The sequence below is a fragment of the Strix uralensis genome, chromosome 3, assembly GCF_047716275.1.
Source record: "Strix uralensis isolate ZFMK-TIS-50842 chromosome 3, bStrUra1, whole genome shotgun sequence".
In the NCBI taxonomy this organism is placed as follows: Eukaryota; Metazoa; Chordata; class Aves; order Strigiformes; family Strigidae; genus Strix; species Strix uralensis.
Genome location: NC_133974.1, coordinates 132,253,715 through 132,271,688, shown reverse-complemented (window position 1 = coordinate 132,271,688; position 17,974 = coordinate 132,253,715). Strand labels below are relative to the sequence as shown.

Genomic DNA, 17,974 nt, shown 5'->3' with positions numbered 1-17,974 from the left:
TGGAAAAGAGAAAGTAGCAGCCAGATATGAATTTGCATCATAAATGACTGCTCATATGTTCAAGTATTAACACAACCAGGCTCCTAAAATATTTAGCAGCTTGGATGGTCTCAAGCTTCCTATCATTCCTCTAAGAGCTGGAAAAAAAAAAAAAAATCTTGTCTTTGCATCACATGTCCTGACACTGGCACTTTCTAAAGAAAGTATTTCCCAAACTTCACTGGTGTGTTACTTTAGGAACAGCAAGACAACCCACAGGTTTATTTAATTTCAGTACCCACCCCAATATGGCAGCTATTTCTACTATTTAAAGATGAACTTTTGTGCTCAGTCAAAGAATAATAAAAGTGTGAACAGGCTCTTGGAAATCCTTTTACCTTTCAGGAATTCCTTCCTATGTTCTTACCCGAAACCGTTACGTTTGCAAAGTAATCGGTAAGGCCAGTCCCTCTGCCCATTTGTCCCTACTGCCAACTCACAGTAACAGGGAAAGAAGTGTGTGATTATATGATTGAAAAGCTTTATTAAAGTAAAACCCCATTAGCATGAATAGACAGGAGAGAAAAAGGGACAAGAAGTTTTGCATTTACTTTATCTGCAATGGATTAGGAATTAAAAAAACATCACATCAATGCCTGAAAGGTAAACTCAAGTTTTCACAGTTAAAAGTTTGGCTGAGAATAAGAGTTCCTCTTTAAAATGGTTAGTTGTTATACAAAGTAGGATCATTAGCATTTCAACCAAAGGGATCATATAAACTTCAGTTTAATTAAAAAAAACACAATGTAGACTGTCCCAAACTACATTGTATTGAAGTATTATTTTTGCCGCTCTCATCTTAACATAACCTACATCTCTCTGCTTCTCTATCTGACCCAAGTTCCCACAGGCTTCATGTGTTCATCCTGCATTTGCAAAATATTCTGTCACCTTCCAAAACCTTGGGTACCAAGAAAAACTATGCGTTAACAGAGAGTTGGCGGGATATTTTTTTCTTCATGATTAGCATCAAAAGTTTATCAACTAGATTTTAATCGGTAAATTTCATTACTTAACATAAAAGCGAAATGAAATCAAGGGAACATACATAAGGAAAACGTATGCAAACAAGCAAAATGTTTCACTTCACAGGAAGTGATTTCAGCCACTGATACAGATTTAGAGACATCACCTGCAACTGATCCAGGCTGACAATACAAAACATACTTACAAAAGCTTCTAACAATATTGGAAGCATGAACACTGGTATCAGACAGTGCTAACTTCCCTGAAGTAGATCTAAACTCCAGTTGAATTTCTAGATTCTACAGGCACACGTATTAATAGCCCTCGCAGATAACAGCTAGCCAAAAATGATAGTTTTGCTTCCAAACTTTTTTCCACAAGTCAACTTATTTAGCTTTTAAGACAGAATGGCAAGCCCAGTTTCATTTTACAAAAGCACTAGATAACCAAACAAAACTTCAAATGAAAATCCTGACATAAACTAAGGACAGACCTCATCTTGATAGTCTTTCTGTCCCCTGTCCCCCCCCCCCCTTTGCATTTCCTCTGAGTCCAAAAAAAGGACAGACACCTCTAGCAATTTGCCACACCTATCCCTCATTGTCTACTCAAGTATCTAATTCAGATTCAGGTATCTGAAACTGTGAAGATTCGGCTAAGGTTTCTACTCATTCTTTTGTCAGTTCTGCCCTCTGATAGCATCTTGTTCATCTCTTCCTCAGGACTAGTAATACTCATTTTTCCTAACACTCCCATGTGAAATGAAATGGCAGCAGTAATAAAATCACCGTATACAATCTTCACCTACGCATCCTTCTTGCCATACTGTGTCTGAAGGCTTCATCAGCCTGCCTGAACACTCCCACAAGGGGCTTTTGGGGGTTTTATTTTGGTTTTAAGCTTCATTTGATTTGATGGTTCTGATTTTGGATATTTCCCTGATAACGAGATACACCAAGCTCAAAAAAGTCACTGACAGCAATGACAAGTTTCGCCATTTGAACTATTATAAGAGTCTTTTTTAGTCAACTATTACCACAGAACACGCGAACACATTTAAACTGCGCATAAAATAGAAGTCTTTCAAAATTCATTTGCTCTTGGTCTGCGTATTTCTAATTGACTAATAGCAATTCACTGACCAGTTATGAAGATGAGGGACAGGCAACAACAAAGACTGAAAAAAGTATGAAATGATCCCTATGGTAGAAATTTCTATGGTACCCTTATTATTACTTATTCTATGCACCGAATCCCTTTCCCTCCCACCTCCCAAGAAACAAAAACAATTGATGAACAGAATTCAGTTAAAGGGAATCAAAAGGGTAGACCTTGTGGAGGCCTGCCGTCAAAGCCTAGCTGTGTCAGTTGCACAGGAAGACACCCCTTTTCTTCCTATTACAAGCAATCAACATAATGGAACATTATGATTAATATCAGGTAGTGTTAACAGCTTTAATTAAAGAAAAAATATGATTGCATATAAGCCAAATGTCATAGTGCATAAATTTAGCACCAAATCATTTGCAATTTATGTAAATTGAAGAATTCTTTACCTGTTGCTTTCTTTCTGTTCCTCTAATCATCTCATTTTTCACAAGACAAATTTGAGTTTTTAAAAATACTGTTGATAAATCAACTTAAACATTAGTAATGTCTGTCAGTATAAAAAGCAAAGTTTACCAGGCAAGCAAACAGGCAAACACTGTTACTTAAAGGTTAGCACTTTGAGGAAGTTCTTTAAACTGTTCTCCCCTAAACTTCAGAGAGCAATGAAAAAAATTGAAGTGTTTCACGAATACCGCCTGATTTCAGAAACCATCCAAACACGATTATTTTCTGTTCGAACACAGCGTGTATCAAGCAGAAAAACATGCATGTCACTCATTTGAGATAATAATCAAACTTAAAGACAGTGAAAACACATTTCGATCAACTTTTCGGTTCAAACTTCAGTAGTCTTAGGTAAAGCATTTAAAATTGTAGAAAAAAAACGGAATGCTGTCCCTTTTAGTCTCTACCATGATGGATGGATTTAAAACAGCAGTACAAAGCAAATGTGTTCTGTACATTAGTAAAGACTAATCTCATACTGCATAGTTTGGGGTGCTTAACTTCCATGGATTGCTCAAAATCTGGGCCTAATAAGGTTTCTATTTTGTCTCCAATACACCTAGGGACAAATTCTCTCCTCAGTTACGTGCACATGGCTCTCATTATGATCAAAACCAGCCAAGCACTTATCCAAGGACAAAATGTGGCTCTAGGAGACTTTTCATTACTCAGATGTATACAGACACACACACACCCCAATCTCTGGAACTGGCATCATGCTTGTATGTGCCTTGAAAAAAAACCCCTGTATTTTCAATTTAGCTCTTCCTTTTTTTGAAACAAAAAAAAGGAGAAAGAAACTCTTGTCAATGTAAAAGGAGGTTTAAATATTTTGTCCATTTACAGTTATTGTTTAAAGCCAACTTCGGGAACAAGGCAATTAAAAAAATGTGGTTTGAATCAAGAGAGTCTATGGCTAAAAATGAGATACCTTCCTCAAAGTTTATGAATGGAAGAAAGAGGAAAACCAAATAAATAAAAGTTAATTTGCTTACTTTGGTATTCATGTTCTGAGAGAACTCCAAAATAGTATCAACTCTTGTCCACGCATCAGGATGTTCTTTTAAATGAGTCAAGACTTCCTGTGCCATTCTTTGCTAAAAGCAAATTTGATGAAATATAGTATTAGATTATTTAAGAAAATATATACTGTCAGTGAAGACATTAATACATAGCACATCTTTAAATCACTTATCCAACAGTTAGGCAGAACTCAATCAGGAGCAACAAGTCCCTTAAGCCTCCTTCTGCGTGATAGTTTATTAACAACCAAACTCCAAAAACACATTGATGCATGACAGTCATTTACTTACTTCCCCTCTTCCATACTGAACAATTCATCTAGATCAGCAGTGAACACGCAAGACCAGCACACGTTATAGGGAAACCATACTAGGGAATAAAGTTTTCTCCCCTTCAAGAAAGTCATCTAATGAAGTTTTTTTTCAAGGGCACCCAAACGTTCTAGTTCTACTGGAAGCATTCATACAAAATGCCAGCTTTAAGTAGTATTGTACCATGCTGGAAAGTTGTTGATGTAGGAACTGTTGATTTGATTTTGAAGAACCACAGAGCAGAGCATTAGAGGCCTCCAATCCCTGCTTCCGAGGAATCCCTTGATGTATCTAACAGCTTACAAAACAGTAATAAAAACTGATTGGGGGGGGAGGAAGGGAGTTGGTCATGCTAATGGGTTTGTTCTTCCTTGGGACTGACAGTACCAATTACTCTACTAGATACAAAACCTCCTCTGAAGCAATCACACACTGTAATAGCTGAATTCATTTTAGCTACCCTTTTCAAAAGCCTAGATGGCCAAAAGTACTTTTTTAGGGAGCCAAATTACGTCAGCTCTTTCCAAAAATGCAGTGTACTGACAAATCTTGCTGCAAATTATATCACCTACAAGCATCAGATGCCGTCTTATCACTAAGATGAACATCTTACCTCACAACTAACAGAACTTAGCTCACTCTTCCACTGCACTGTCAAGCCAATCCAACAGAATTACAAAGCAGTTAAAGCTTTACTTTAGGATTAACTTCAACAATTAAACTTACTACAGCTGTGCAGATTTCTAGTATGCTAGAACATACTTGAGTCTACAAGAACATACTTGAGCTAATCAACTGGTGTAAGAAAACATGTATTTTTCAGTGGGACAAACCACATCAAGACCCAAAAATCTCTATCCATATAACACAAGAAACAGACAAATGGGATTTACCAAATTAAAATTGAAAGCAACAACAGTAAAGAGCAAGGATGTCTAAAATATCTGCACAATACTGGCATCTGTACTTAATATCATTGAGCATAGTGAAGCAATTCCCAGTCTGATAATGACTTTGACTAGCAAGTAAGTCCCTGTAGATTTGATATGAAGTACCACACAAATATTCCTTTTAATTCCAAAAGCAGTACAACTATATTCTCACAGTATGACATCAGATCTTTAAAAAACAAAACCAAAAACCAAACCAAAAAACCATAAAACAGCAGCACCTTTGATGCAGTTTAGTTTAAGAGGGAAAGAACAGCTGTATTACTTCCAGGTTCAACTGGGTGTGTTTTTATATTGGCCTCATTAGCATTTCTAATACTGGTGACATATCACAGGATCAAATTTCAACACCAACAAAATATAGATGCTCCATACCCTTCTCCCAAGCACTGACAAGTTTGCTCTCATACCCACTAACCCCTTTTCTGGGCATCAATTCCAGCTGTTTCATAAAAACAGTGTAAATTAAACATTAACACTTAAGCAAGATCGAAGCATCACTGTGTTGCTGCTACCAAACAGAAAATCAGTTAGCAAATAAACCTTCTGGACACGTGAAGGTCTAACAGACCAATGGAATTAAGAGTCTGGCATCAGTCCAGGTAGGCATCTATGAGTTGTCTGAAGTCTCCTTAATCATGTGTTGCCCTGGGGTGGGTTTGGGGACAGTCTTTCTTTTCAGAGAAGTATACCAAAAAAGCTAAGAGAAACAAATGTCTAGGACAGAAAAAAAGCTTCTTCCTTGCCTATTATAGATCAGCAAATAGGAGTTTTACAAGCAGCAATAAGAATTAAGCAGGAGGAGGAGGCAGGTGAATCTGAAAGCAAGTTCAACATGGGCCATGCAGGCTGCACTCTAGACCTTTTTTTACCCTAACATTACCCTAATCTATTCCAGAAAAAACACTGTTATTCTCCCAATTTTAACATTTAGTTTCTTCAACTTCTATTATTCCTGTCACCTTCTAAGACAAGATTTGAGCTTCACAGAGAAGCATTTTTTTTCCTACATGAGCTTTTCAACTCCTTGGAAAAGGCAAGAGCTCACAGACCCACTGAAATATATCTCTACCTTCAGAAACATACTAAAACAGAAAATCAAATTTTCAGTCAAATAACACATATTAGTACATGTCCTTAAAAGAAGCTTATATTGTAATTTTCTGTTGCCAGTTAAGATGAATTTTTGCTTCTTATTGCATGAATTTTCTAAATACCAGAGACTATACCCAGCTGATTTAAGTGAAGCAACTTCTCACAATACCAGAACAACTGCAATTTTATCACTGGATTTAGTGTCAATCTCTATTCTCCTTGTAAACCTTCCAACTTCTTAAACTCCATTCAATCCAAGCAATACTATAAGCACCATCTATTTTGCAAGGCAGTACAGTAAACAAACACATCACTTACAAAACAAGCACTCAGAAGTCCATACTTTTAAGGCAAAGCTACAAGCAGTTTTCTGTCATATGATCATTTGAAAAACTACAGCTAGGAACTATTTGAATTTAGAAAACTCCAAATGCAAATATTTAAAAAAACAGCAAGTATTTCAGAACCTGCAGGAATTCACATAGTAAGCCTTACAAAAGTTTTTTGGTTTGTTGGGGGTGTTTTTGTTTTTTAGAGATATATAAAACTAGTATAAGCAAGTATGTTATTTGTTCTAACAGACAGAAGGAATAGAACAGCATCAGCTACTTTGTCTCATTTGAGTTCACTTGTTGCTGTTGTGCAAGTGTATCTTAGTAAGAGATGCCTGACAGTGAAACTCCCAATTTGTTAAGCATGAATGATTAAAATTTGCCAGAAGAGGAACTAAGACAACACCCTGGTAGCAATACCTGCTTTCAACATTTAAGTCTTATTTCCAGAGTAGTTCAAGAAACAGATAAAATCAATACAAGACTCGCTTTCAAGACAATCTATCCCAACACACAAATGCTCACGTTCCCCCCAGTTTCAACTTAGACTTCAGAGTCTGCACTAAGTCCAATGAAAAGAGTGCAAGAACCACCTATGCAGGCAAATAGGAATGGGCAAAAAACTAAACAGAAGAAAAGACAAACTCTTGTCTTAAATGCATGTGACATGCTGCTTTACAAGTACAAATACAGTAACAACACCATTAATATTTTTCTTGTAAATACAATACTTCAGCGAGACCAACATTGAATTTACGGCTTTGCAATCCTGTCTATGATAATAAGTAACAGGTAACTCAGACCTTCCTGAAGAACTAAGTCAGAGAGGGCAAGCTGCAAGCAGAAGCACCCTTACCAAACTGTACTTGTGTATACCTTTCAACAGCAGAAATGCTAGAAGTGAACACAGACTAAACTAACATTTTTCCAAGTGATATTTCAATGTTCATTACATGAGACCTGCCTTGAAATCCAAGCACGTGAAATACCAGTGATGCTCCAGTCACTAGCAGAGCAAACTCACTAATATTACTGATTGTTATTGAAGTGAATTAATTTTGCTCAACCGCTTCGTTGTAAGGTTAAACACAGTCAATAAACGTAGGTTCCAAGTCCACATTACCTGTGCGCCTTCTCCATGGTACAAGCAGTTCACCACATTGTCCAAGAGATTGATATCCAGTTTCTGGTTAAAATCCAGCAGCTGACGAGCTGCATGGTCTGCTAACATTGTCATAATTGCTGGCATAGATTACTGCAAAATAAGTAAAAAATTGATCAATTAATAAGAAATTACTATCAGACTTAGTTGTAAAGCAAGTGCTTCAACTTAAGCATCTCATTTGAATGATATGAGCTATGTTCACAGCGCTAAACAGCACTCAACACAACTCTCCTTCAGTTGTCGAGCAAGTAGCAGGACAAACTCCCTCTGAAAAATTCACACAGCACTACCCTAGCCAAATTCTCCGGGTCTTCAGCAGGTGTAACACATAATCAGTCTGACTAGTCAATGGCCTGTATTATCAGCAAGCTAAAACTTATTTCAAAGCAGGTATCCACTCCTACCAGTCCCTAAACACGTGTAAACCATTAAGTTTGCTAGTAGAAACACCTGGTATCATTACAACCAAAACCTGCACTAGCAATCCCAGTCAAATGTTGAGTTTCCCAGGTCAACATGCACATTTAGAAGATCAGTTCTAACAGCTTTTAAACAATTGGTTACGGAACTGAAACGTGATCTACATACACAGCAAGAAATTAGCCAGAGGGCATTTTTCAAATACTTGGGGGAAAAAAAAACCCAACTTATAAATTAACTACATACAAGTAAAAAATTACCATTGAAACTATGCTGACTGTCTGAAGGCACTCTGAGAGGATGAAGGGGAGGATTAAGTCAGCAGGTTACTCCATGTACCAGGTGAGATCACTTCAAACTGAAATGGAATTCTACTGGAAGTTTCAGGTCCCATAAAACCAGCAACACATGCATTAACTCTTTCTCCTAGATATAGCAGCCTCTATATTATGCAAACGAAGTCAGGTGGGGTGTGTGTGATTGTGGGCACGCATCTAAGATGCTTACCAGCCAGAGACTGGTACAAGATAAACGCAATTGTGAAAAGCAAGAAAATAAGCCAGGAACCACAGAATTGTGGATGGCAAACTATACTCTAACCTTCTCACACCATCCCCCCATGTTGGAAATACCTGATCAAGTTTACTGCCCTCTTCTCACAGTCACTGGCTGCTGTAACGCTTAGTCCTTCCCTCTCCTCTACAGCAGCTCTCCTGCCATTCACCCTCCTTCTCAGAATCTTCCATAAAGCTACAAATCTCATATTAAACCACTCACTTGAGAAGTAGCCAGAAATCTGGACAGCTGCAAGATCCCTCAGAAAGTTACTAGAGCTATCTCTGTACTCAGAAAGATATAATCTGAAACTCTTCCAGCAACACCCCCCATACATCCCGCCAACCCACTCCTTAGAGTAAGCTAGAAGTCAGGTCTGCTCTTAATAAATAACTTCATGTGTAAATAAGAATTTGTTTTATGCATTATGTATTTAAGTCATAATCAAAAGCGAAGAGCAAGACAAACCTGTGCCTCAACCCAAGTAATTACTAATTAAGTGAAAGTCCTACAGTAGCATAAAGACAAGGAAAATCTTTTGTTTAGAAATGCCTACTTGCAAGTAGCGTCAAGCAATTTTGTTTATTTCTATACAGGAAGATATTAACTTCAAAAAACATGAGTATTTTAATTATATTTTGAAGTAAAAAAAATCATTTTGTTAATATTACTACACTAACAAATCATTTTGGGGGCTCCATCTCAATACCCAGTCAGCCTTTTTACAACATCTACCTGGAAAAACAGAAGGAAATGAAATAGAAACCAGAATAAAACTCACACTTCACATCTGTCCTTCTCCCTCCTCCCCCCCCCCCTTAAGTTTTCGAAATTGCAATGTGAAGCACAGAAGCAAGAAACAGAACAGCAGGGAACACTGATTTATTCTTTTAACTCAGAAGGACACTTGAAAATTTCATCTCGCTGAGGGTCACCAAGCAGCACTACTCGAAGGAAACTGCACCAATTAATACGCTCTTCAGCTTAGGGCAGTTAATACTTCCAGCAGACACGCATGCTTTCAGGCACGCCCCTTTTTGTTCACATCTGGCCTCCATGGCTGAAGCGTGAGCCGGGAAAGCGGTTTTCAAACTACAATAAATGTCGTAAATCAGTCGTTTCTCAGGTAGGGCCATTCAGTTCGGATTTAAGCCTCTTTCGGTGGTTTTTACGCAGCCCTAAGAGCACAAACGAGGGGCCACGTGACCAAGAGAAGTTATTAACCACATGGAAGCAGAAAGGAAATGTTTTGAATAGGGCCCTTTGCCACTCCCAGCATTATCTTCAAAATGACCTACCTACTCACAAACTGAAATACAGAAATGGCGGCTTTGTGGTCAATACCAACTGCAATCAACTCGATTTCCTACTCCTAACAGCCTACCCACATGAAGCTTATAATCTTTAATTTACTGTATTCCTATACTATTTTCCCCATCATGCCTGAACCCCGGAACAGGTTTAAACCTCAGCTCGAAAACCCACCACTAATCGATTCGTCAACCCTGCCAATAAACGGGGAAACAGAAACAAAAGAAGAGAAAAAGTTTTAAAAAAAATATCTGAACTACAACATAGCAAGAATCTGACATCTACCGAAGGTCAAAAGAACTGCATTTACAGCACTGTTTACATAGTTATCCCAACTCTCGATGACCCTGGACCTTTAAGTTTAACACAATAGTTCGTTTATTATGATATACCTGGTTCATATAGTGCACAAGAATAAAATCATACATTTTAATAGTAAGAAACGTTGAGTATTCACAATGAACCCTAGAGCACCTTCAACCCAGCTACTTAAAGCTCATTAGGGGCAGCGATTAAAAGAAAAAAAAACAACAATGTAACACCCTGGGAGAGTCACTCTGCCCCAATCCTAGGCATGCAATTCCGCTACCGAACGCGAGCGAATGACCGCCCCACTACCCTCTTCCAACGAATTAGTTGCATCACTTGTAAATTCCTCCAGCTGCACGTTATCAAACGGAGCACATCACAACCGCCTTACACTCAACGCACCCGTCACGACCCCCTTCCCTCACACACGCGGCTCCGCGTCCGAGATTAAATCATCACCTGCCCGACACCTTCAGAACATTCATTTTTCGGCACGGAGATCACTCACCCCCCCACCGAAGCGCGGCGGCCTTCCCCTGCTCCCGCCGCTCGGCTGCGCTGCTTCCTCCCCCCCAGCCCACCCCCCCCACACCTTCCCCGCTTCGGGCAGCGCCCCGGCTCGGGGCGGGGGGTGGCGAGAAGGGCTGCGGCGGCGGCGGAGCCCCGGGCAGGCGGGCCGGGGCCCTGCGGAGCGCGGCGGGCCCGCGGCGGCGCAGCCCCTCCCTCCTCTCCCTCCCTCGGCTCCAGCCCTGCGCTCTATACAGGGGCCCCCACGTGATGCAGGCGGACGTTTCAATACTGCTGCACAGACACACAAAAATATTTCTGGAAACTTCCACTCCTAATAATTTACAGATTAGGGCCCTAGTTTTGCCCGTACGCGATCCCTACCCCTCCCCCAGCCCGCTCGGCCCCCTCGTAACGAGGAGGAAGGGGGAAAGGGGAAAAGAGGGGGGGGGAGGGCCCCCGCCCTGCGCCCCAGCCCCGCTGCCTCCCTCCCGGGCCTAGGATGCTTCTACCCCAAAACCTCATTTTCAACACATCCCCCCCGCCCCTCAGGGTTTCTCCTCGCGAGCCCATTAAGCCTTTCCTTCCCCAGCGAAGACTTTGCGCCCTCCGCACAGGCACACGCACGGCCATACCCCCCCCGCCGCCCCAACACACACCCCCCTTCTTCCCACTTGCCCCCCACCGCGTTTTCTCATCGCAACACCCTCCCCCCCTCCTCCCCGCAGCCTGAGCACTTACTTACCTAGGTGTTTCTTACAGCCTCTTCCTTCAAAAAGTAGGGGTGGGTGAGCGAAGTTTCTAACCACACGCCGAAAAAAAATGAAAATAAACACCACCAAAAATAACCCTCCACCCCACCCCCCCCCCCCAAAAGAAAAAAAAAAAAAACACAACAAAAAACCCGAAGAGGGGTAAAGACGAGCGCACCCTCCTCCCGGTCGGGTCTGTATTACCAGCGCCACTCCTCTCCTCCCCACACTACCCCCTCGCAAGCGTGCTCCGGCCTGACTGCACTAGAGGCGCCCAGCCGAAGCCCGCGGCCCCCGGGCGGGCGCTGCCCTCAGCGCACGGCTCCGCGCTTTCCCCTCAGCCCCGGAGCAAGGCCGCCCGCCGCCGGGCGAGCAGAAAGCGGGCCGCGCTTCCCTCCTCTCGCTCGGGGAGCTGCAGGAAGGGGGGCGGCGCGGGGCTCCGGCCTCCCAAGGCCCCTGGTAAGGGGGAGATGGGGGGGGGGGGAGAGGGAAACTTCTACCTTCCTCGTGGCCCTGGCTGCTCCAGCTCCGGCTCGGCGGGGCCCTGGCTCTCTCTCTGCCGCGTCGCTGGCTGCCCAGGCCCGGGCCCGTGCGGCTGGGTCTTTCGCTACTCCCGCTGCTGCCGCCCTCCCCTCGGCCTGGCCAGCGCTCAGTTCTCCCCCATTCCCACCCCCCCCCGGGCTCGCACTAAACTTTGCCCCCTCAGCTGCGCCGGCGGTTCCCCCTGCGGGCTGCCCTAGGAGCGGGTCGCACGCACGGCGGCGGAGACAGCGGTGGTAGCAAGGACTGAGCGCGGCGCGTCTCCCCCTCCTAATGCCACAGACTCGGAACCGGCTCAAACCGGTTCAGACTGGGAGATTCCATCTCGGTTTAGTTTTCAGCCCATGGCGCCGCGGAGCGTTTGGAAACCTCGGGCCTCCGCCCAGCCGACGCTCCCATTGGTCCCGGGTGATGCCGCCGCGCAAGCGGCCTCCTCGCCTATTGGGCGGAAGGTCTGTCACTCTTCCGCGCGCCACGGAGGGGCGGAGGGAGCGAGCAGCCGCCGAAGGGCGGGGGGGTGGGGGGGGATAAGAGCGAGGGGATCCGCCCCCTTTCCGGCAGCGTTTTGCGCGCGAGGGGGAGAGCGCGGGGGGCGGGACTCTGCTGGCTGATAGGTCGAGGCAAGGTGTCACTCAAAGATGGCCCCGCCTTCGGTTCGCAAAGCGCGGGCGCAGGGCCCACTGCCTTCTGGTTGGGCGGCAGCTCGGCGTGACGCGCGCGGCGGAGCGCGGCTTTTGAGGCGGCTGAGGCGCAGAGCGCGCGTGCGGGGGGGGGCAGGCGGCGGCCGTTGGGAACTGGGGTTTTGTGCCAGAGAGAGAAACGACAGGTCACGGTTCTTGAAAAAAAAAAAAAAGAGGTTTTCGCTCCTCTTGGGAGGGCTGGCGTTCCTCTAGTGTTGAGGCGGTGTTTCTGTGAGAGCGTAGCGATGAGGGGTGCGACGCGACCTTGTGTGAGGGGCCGTGTGGGGCTGTGTGGTGATGGCGGGCATTACCTCACGGGCCTTCTCTGGAGCGGGGTGGGCGTCAGTGAGGTGGTTGGTGAGCCCGCAGATGGGGCGCTGCTTTGGTGTCCTCAGGGCGGCAGGCAGTGAAATGCTCGGCTGTAAGGAGGGGGCTGTGTGGGCAGGTGGGGCAACGGTGAGGGGTGGGTGCTGGCTTATCCCTTGCCCAGATAGTCTTGTTTCTTCCGCCAAGGCCTGGCCATGTTGAAAGGGTGGTGTGTGTTTTTTCTCCTATTCTAAACCAAAACATCTTGGTAACTTTTTTTTTTTGTCTTACTTTTTTGTTTTGCTAAACATTTCATACTGAGAATAAATTAAGCCAGGTCTAAAGCTCCCAAGCAAGTCTCAGAGAGTGCCTCTGATAGCTTTTATGGTAATATTATGTTCGTGGGGTACTCAGTTTGCTGCAGCACCTGTGCTCCTCGGTCTTTGGCAGCTGCCTCCCATGGTGTGGTTCAGGCAAGGTTGATATGCCCCCAGATAAATCTTGAACTGTGTGAGGAATGCTTGTCTACCAGATGTGATGAGGGGTGATCTCAGGGCAGAGACTGGCTTTTCACTGGTGGCGCAAACTCAACAGGCTCTGGTTGTGAGTCTCACTGCTACCTGAAGGAGCAGAAGAACGTGCTTACCAACTTTCATAGGGAAAAACTCTGAAGCAGTGAAGGTATTCAGTACCTGTGTATGCATTTCTTCCAACTTTATCCCTTTATTTTAAGAAATAATAGCTATAGAAAGCTTAAAAAATAATTCATTTCTGTGAGGAGGATAACATGAAGTATTTAAATGTCCTGCTCAGAACAAGCTTTGCAGTTTTCATCATGTAGTCTGAAGCAAAACTTTCCTTTTGATAATGATTTTGGGACAGCAATACATGGTCAGAGAAACTTGTTAGAGAAGTGATACTTTTGAGTTGTAGAATGCCATGTCCTCTTGGTGGTATCCAAAGGAAACTTGTTCTGTAGCACTGTGCCATGGTGTTCACCTGTTTATGGCCAGGTGTATGGGAGGGAAGCTTATGCTTAAGCTCTTTTGTACAGTTTAAAAGAAAAAAAATATGCTTTCTTGTATGTGTTCAGCTGGAGACTTCACAAAGTCTATCTTTTCAGAAATGCTGACTTTTGCTCCCAAAACCAGAGTCTTTTTACATTGTCCTCATCTCTTTCCTGAACTGAAAAACTAAGCCTGCAGTTGTCTTTGAGAAACTGGGCAAAATGTTAACTTCTGTGGGATTTTAAGGAGTGTTGTGAGGGGTTTTTGTTTGCTTTTTTCAAGATGGAAGAACAGCAAAGATATGGAAATTCTAATACTGGTCTGGAAAAGTTTTAAACTGTCCTTAGCTGTCCTATGGACTACTCCAGAGTAGTCAGTGGGATATACAGAGGTTAATTTTTGATACCAATATTGTTCACCAAACTACTTTGTTAGACTGTGAAGTATATCAAGCTGTGAAATGAAATGCTGCTAATAGAAGTTAATAGGCTAGCATAACAAAACCAATCTCTTTAATTGCTGACTGTTGAGTTATTTAAAGTAGAAGTTACAGAAATGAATTGGAAAATGGAGAGACATAGTAAGATCTGTGCTCCTATATCAACATGTGTAATTTCTTTATCAATTATGATTTTAAGTGGTCTGCCCTGGTAGTTGTCTGAGTTCCCAGCATGTGAAATATAAGCCTCTCAGTTACTGTTTGTTTTTTGTCTAGAGGCATAAGAAGCTTTTGGTTGAACCGGCTAGGGTAAGTTCTCTGTGGCTTTGTTAAAAACCTGTAGCAGAACTGAATGGAGTGAGTATAGAAAAATACTCTGCCATAGTGTGCTTGGGATAATAATGAACAGGGTGAGACACCGGGGGGGGGGGGGGGAAATCTGGAAAATGGCTTTGGGATCATGCTATAAGCTGTGACTGCGAACATGAAGTGTTCAGTAACGTTAGAATGATTAGTTGTTCAAGCTGCCTACGTCTTCCTTATTTTCTTTTTCTACTTTTTTATTTATAAGGGGTTTTTTGTTGGCAAAAGCATTTCAGTGTTTGTTTTCTTAAGCTGAAGGATAATTACAGCACCAGCTTAATAAAGCTTTTTCTTGAATTTTTCTACATGAATGTTGAAGTTTGATCAGAGAACATTGGTAACCTTAGCGGAACAATTTATTCTCTACAGCTTATGTAATTTTCATTGCATTGTAGACAATAACTATGTATATAATGTTTTGGATTCTTGCTGGCAGTATCTTAAAGCTTACCTTTAAATAAAGCTTCATGCTTCTTTACAAATCAATTAGCTTCTACAGAAGAGTTTAAGGTGTTTAAGTGGGAGCTAACCCTTTCAACTAGGAGTCTATCAACAGGTTTATATATATTCATGCTGGGAGCTTACTCCTTTATGTTAAATGAGCTAAGCTACTAGCTCTGCCATACTATGTGAAATTATGAAATTGCAAAGTATATGTCGTAGTTCAGAATTGAACTGAGGCGTGATACCCTCTCAGGAGGTTATTTGTTCCCCAGTGCATTGGGTTTTAGCTGAAGCTGCTTTTGAGATCTCAGTCCAAAAAAGGAGAACATTTTGCATAATTAATACTAGATATTGAGCAACAACGTGATGCATTTCTTGTTTGAACAGGGACTTCCTCACTGGTAGACAATCACCAGTCTGTCAAAACAAAATCAATAAATCAAAGTTTAGCCTAGAAACACCAGGCTCCTTTTATATAGGAAGACTGGCTTCAGTATAGTTGCCTTCCCTAATAATAACACTGTAGGACACTGGGCATGATCATGCAGAAAATCAACTGGTAGAAATAAAGATCACAGCTAAATTACCATTGGCATGAACATTGGCTTGTATCCTAGCAGAAAGAAACTGGACAGTCAGGGGCTGTGCTGTTGCTACTAAGTCACAAAAAGGAAACTTGTGGTTTTTTGAAGTCTTTCTGTTAGCTTTCTACCTTAACAGATAGTGTGGTTTTGGCCATGGAACGTGGGCTGGGCTCAAAAACTGTGTTTTCTCCATATGATTTTTTTAATCTGTTCCTTCTGTGAAATGTAACAACTTAAGGTTAGGCTCCTTCTGTGCTAATCCTTAAGAGATTTCTAGCACTATGCAAATCATAACATACTTCAATAAATAAGCTATAATTACATGTACTTAAACTGTTCTGATAACTATGGTTCGTGACTGTCCTACAAGTTCTAAAAGTGCTGTGGGGATTCCAGTTCCTCAGTCTTCATTTTGTGGGTTTGTGTTATGTGGTTTCTTTGCATACAATTCTGGGATGGTTGGGGAAATAACACTTGTATCCAAATACGCATTTATGTTTTGTGCAGAAGCTGAGGAGATTGAAGACCATGTGGTACCAAATTAGGTCCTGTGTGGTATATTACTGGAGAAGTAGCCATGGCACCAGGAGAGTCATGGGGCAGGAGGAGGTGTGATGGAAAGTTGTGTATCATCGGAGGTCACCTCAGTTCAAGAAGGTGTTAGCAGAAGCTTTGTGACCCATGTTTATGTGATGTCTCTGTAGTTAGTAAGTACACAAATTGTGACTTATTCTGCTCTGTAAATGGAAACTGTAACTTTGAGACTTTTTTTCTGACAAGCAACAGTTGTCTTAAAGCAGTCAGAGCAGAGGGCTGCTTGTTCGTTGTTTTTTTCCTGTACTTAATTCATAAACGAAATCTCCTGGCAAGATTTTTGCAGCATTCAAGGATTTGAAGAGCTGGAATGTGAACACTAGTCTTTTTTATCATGTGTAAAAGTAAGTGCATCCTGTAACATCTCTGTCATGATGGTAGCAAAGTGCTTTGTTTAACTTGTTTCTCTTGCTCTGGTGGATTGGCTGGTGTAAGAATTACCAAATCTGTCATTTTTGCAGTGTGATTTATAATTGAAGATAGCTTTGTAGTTGATGGGATTGAATTTGAAAGTGATTCAGATAGAATGGATAGACATAGCAAGCTGTTGATGGGTTAAAAACAGAGCTGTAACTCTAGCACTTAGAATAAACAGTGTCTCTATGTGTGTTTTGATGTTCTAGCTAGTCCTGGTGTTCAAAACAAACTGATCTAAGAGACCAAAAAGTCAGGGTTTTTTTTAACCCCTTCGGCTTACACTGAAGATTCACTTGTCTTTATTCTTTTTTGTTTGTTTGTTTTTTGGTTGGGGTTTTTTTTGTGCAGGAGAAAAGTGTAAATCCTTGAAATTGGTTTGTTAAACTGAATGTTAACTATTTTTGTTTAAGACAGAAGGGCAGATGCAGTTTTTCACATTTTCAACAGGTGTTGGTAATGCCCCAGAATCAAATGTGTTTTTAATAAATTGCAATAGTAACAAACACAATGGGGTTTAGTTTTTTGTGAGTTTGCTAGTTAAATTCTGTGCTTGAGCAGAGCGATACGTCCTAGCTCTTCTGTAGTAGGAAGCTATATCACTGGCTCCGCTTATCTCAAATAACATATTTTAATCTTTTTTAGAAATGGCCCTCTTATCTTTATGCAAGCCATGGCTGAACACACTGTACTATGAGGAAATAGAATGCTTCTCATCTCTCTTCCATAAAGAGCTAGGTAAAGACTGGTTCAGAAACTGAGGACAGTCGTGTAAAAAGCAGCTCTTTTAACAGGATGAGTATATCTGGATCTCAACTTTTCTGACACACATACTATTGGTAGTTGTTGTAAGCTTATGCTCGCTGTTTTGTTACCACTGTTCCCTGTCTGTTGGCTCCTTTATTAGATGTTCAGTCTGGTATTTAGGCCTTGCTGAAGTCAATAGGAAAATTTGCTTGGGTTTCAGGTCAGCTGTGTGCCCTGGTAGTGATAAAAGCTAACTGCATACTAGGCTGTATCAGCAGGAGCATAACCAGTAGATCAAGTGAAGTGATTACTCCTCTCTACTTTGCACTAATTAGCTGCATCTGGAACACCATGCCTGGTTTTTGGTACATCAGTACAAGAAAGATGTTGAAACTCTGTGTGAGGTTAGCTACAAGGTGGAGGAGAGACTGAGGGAGCTGGACTTCTTCACCCTAAAAGAGAGATGGGTGAGGGGAGACCTAATAGCAGCCTCGTGTACCTAAGTTG

The 17,974-nt window shown here is 42.2% G+C and overlaps 1 protein-coding gene across 6 annotated transcripts in view; it reads right to left on the bottom strand.

The window, feature by feature from the left end:
* The window catches only part of XPO1 (exportin 1), a 40,377-nt gene extending 28,094 nt beyond the window's left edge, over window positions 1–12,283 (bottom strand). The window contains exons 1-5 of one of the 6 annotated variants that reach the window (XM_074864464.1): window positions 11,850–12,283; window positions 11,343–11,398; window positions 8,176–8,273; window positions 7,454–7,585; window positions 3,615–3,716 (exon numbers count right to left, since the gene is read on the bottom strand). In XM_074864464.1, the coding sequence (XP_074720565.1) occupies window positions 3,615–3,716; window positions 7,454–7,579 (228 nt within the window). In that variant the 5' untranslated portion in view covers window positions 7,580–7,585; window positions 8,176–8,273; window positions 11,343–11,398; window positions 11,850–12,283. Of the gene's footprint in view, window positions 1–3,614; window positions 3,717–7,453; window positions 7,586–8,175; window positions 8,274–11,342 lie in introns of all 6 variants that reach the window. The other 5 variants (XM_074864462.1, XM_074864460.1, XM_074864463.1 and 2 more) reach the window with 5 other exon arrangements.
* Window positions 12,284–17,974: the final 5,691 nt, after the last annotated feature.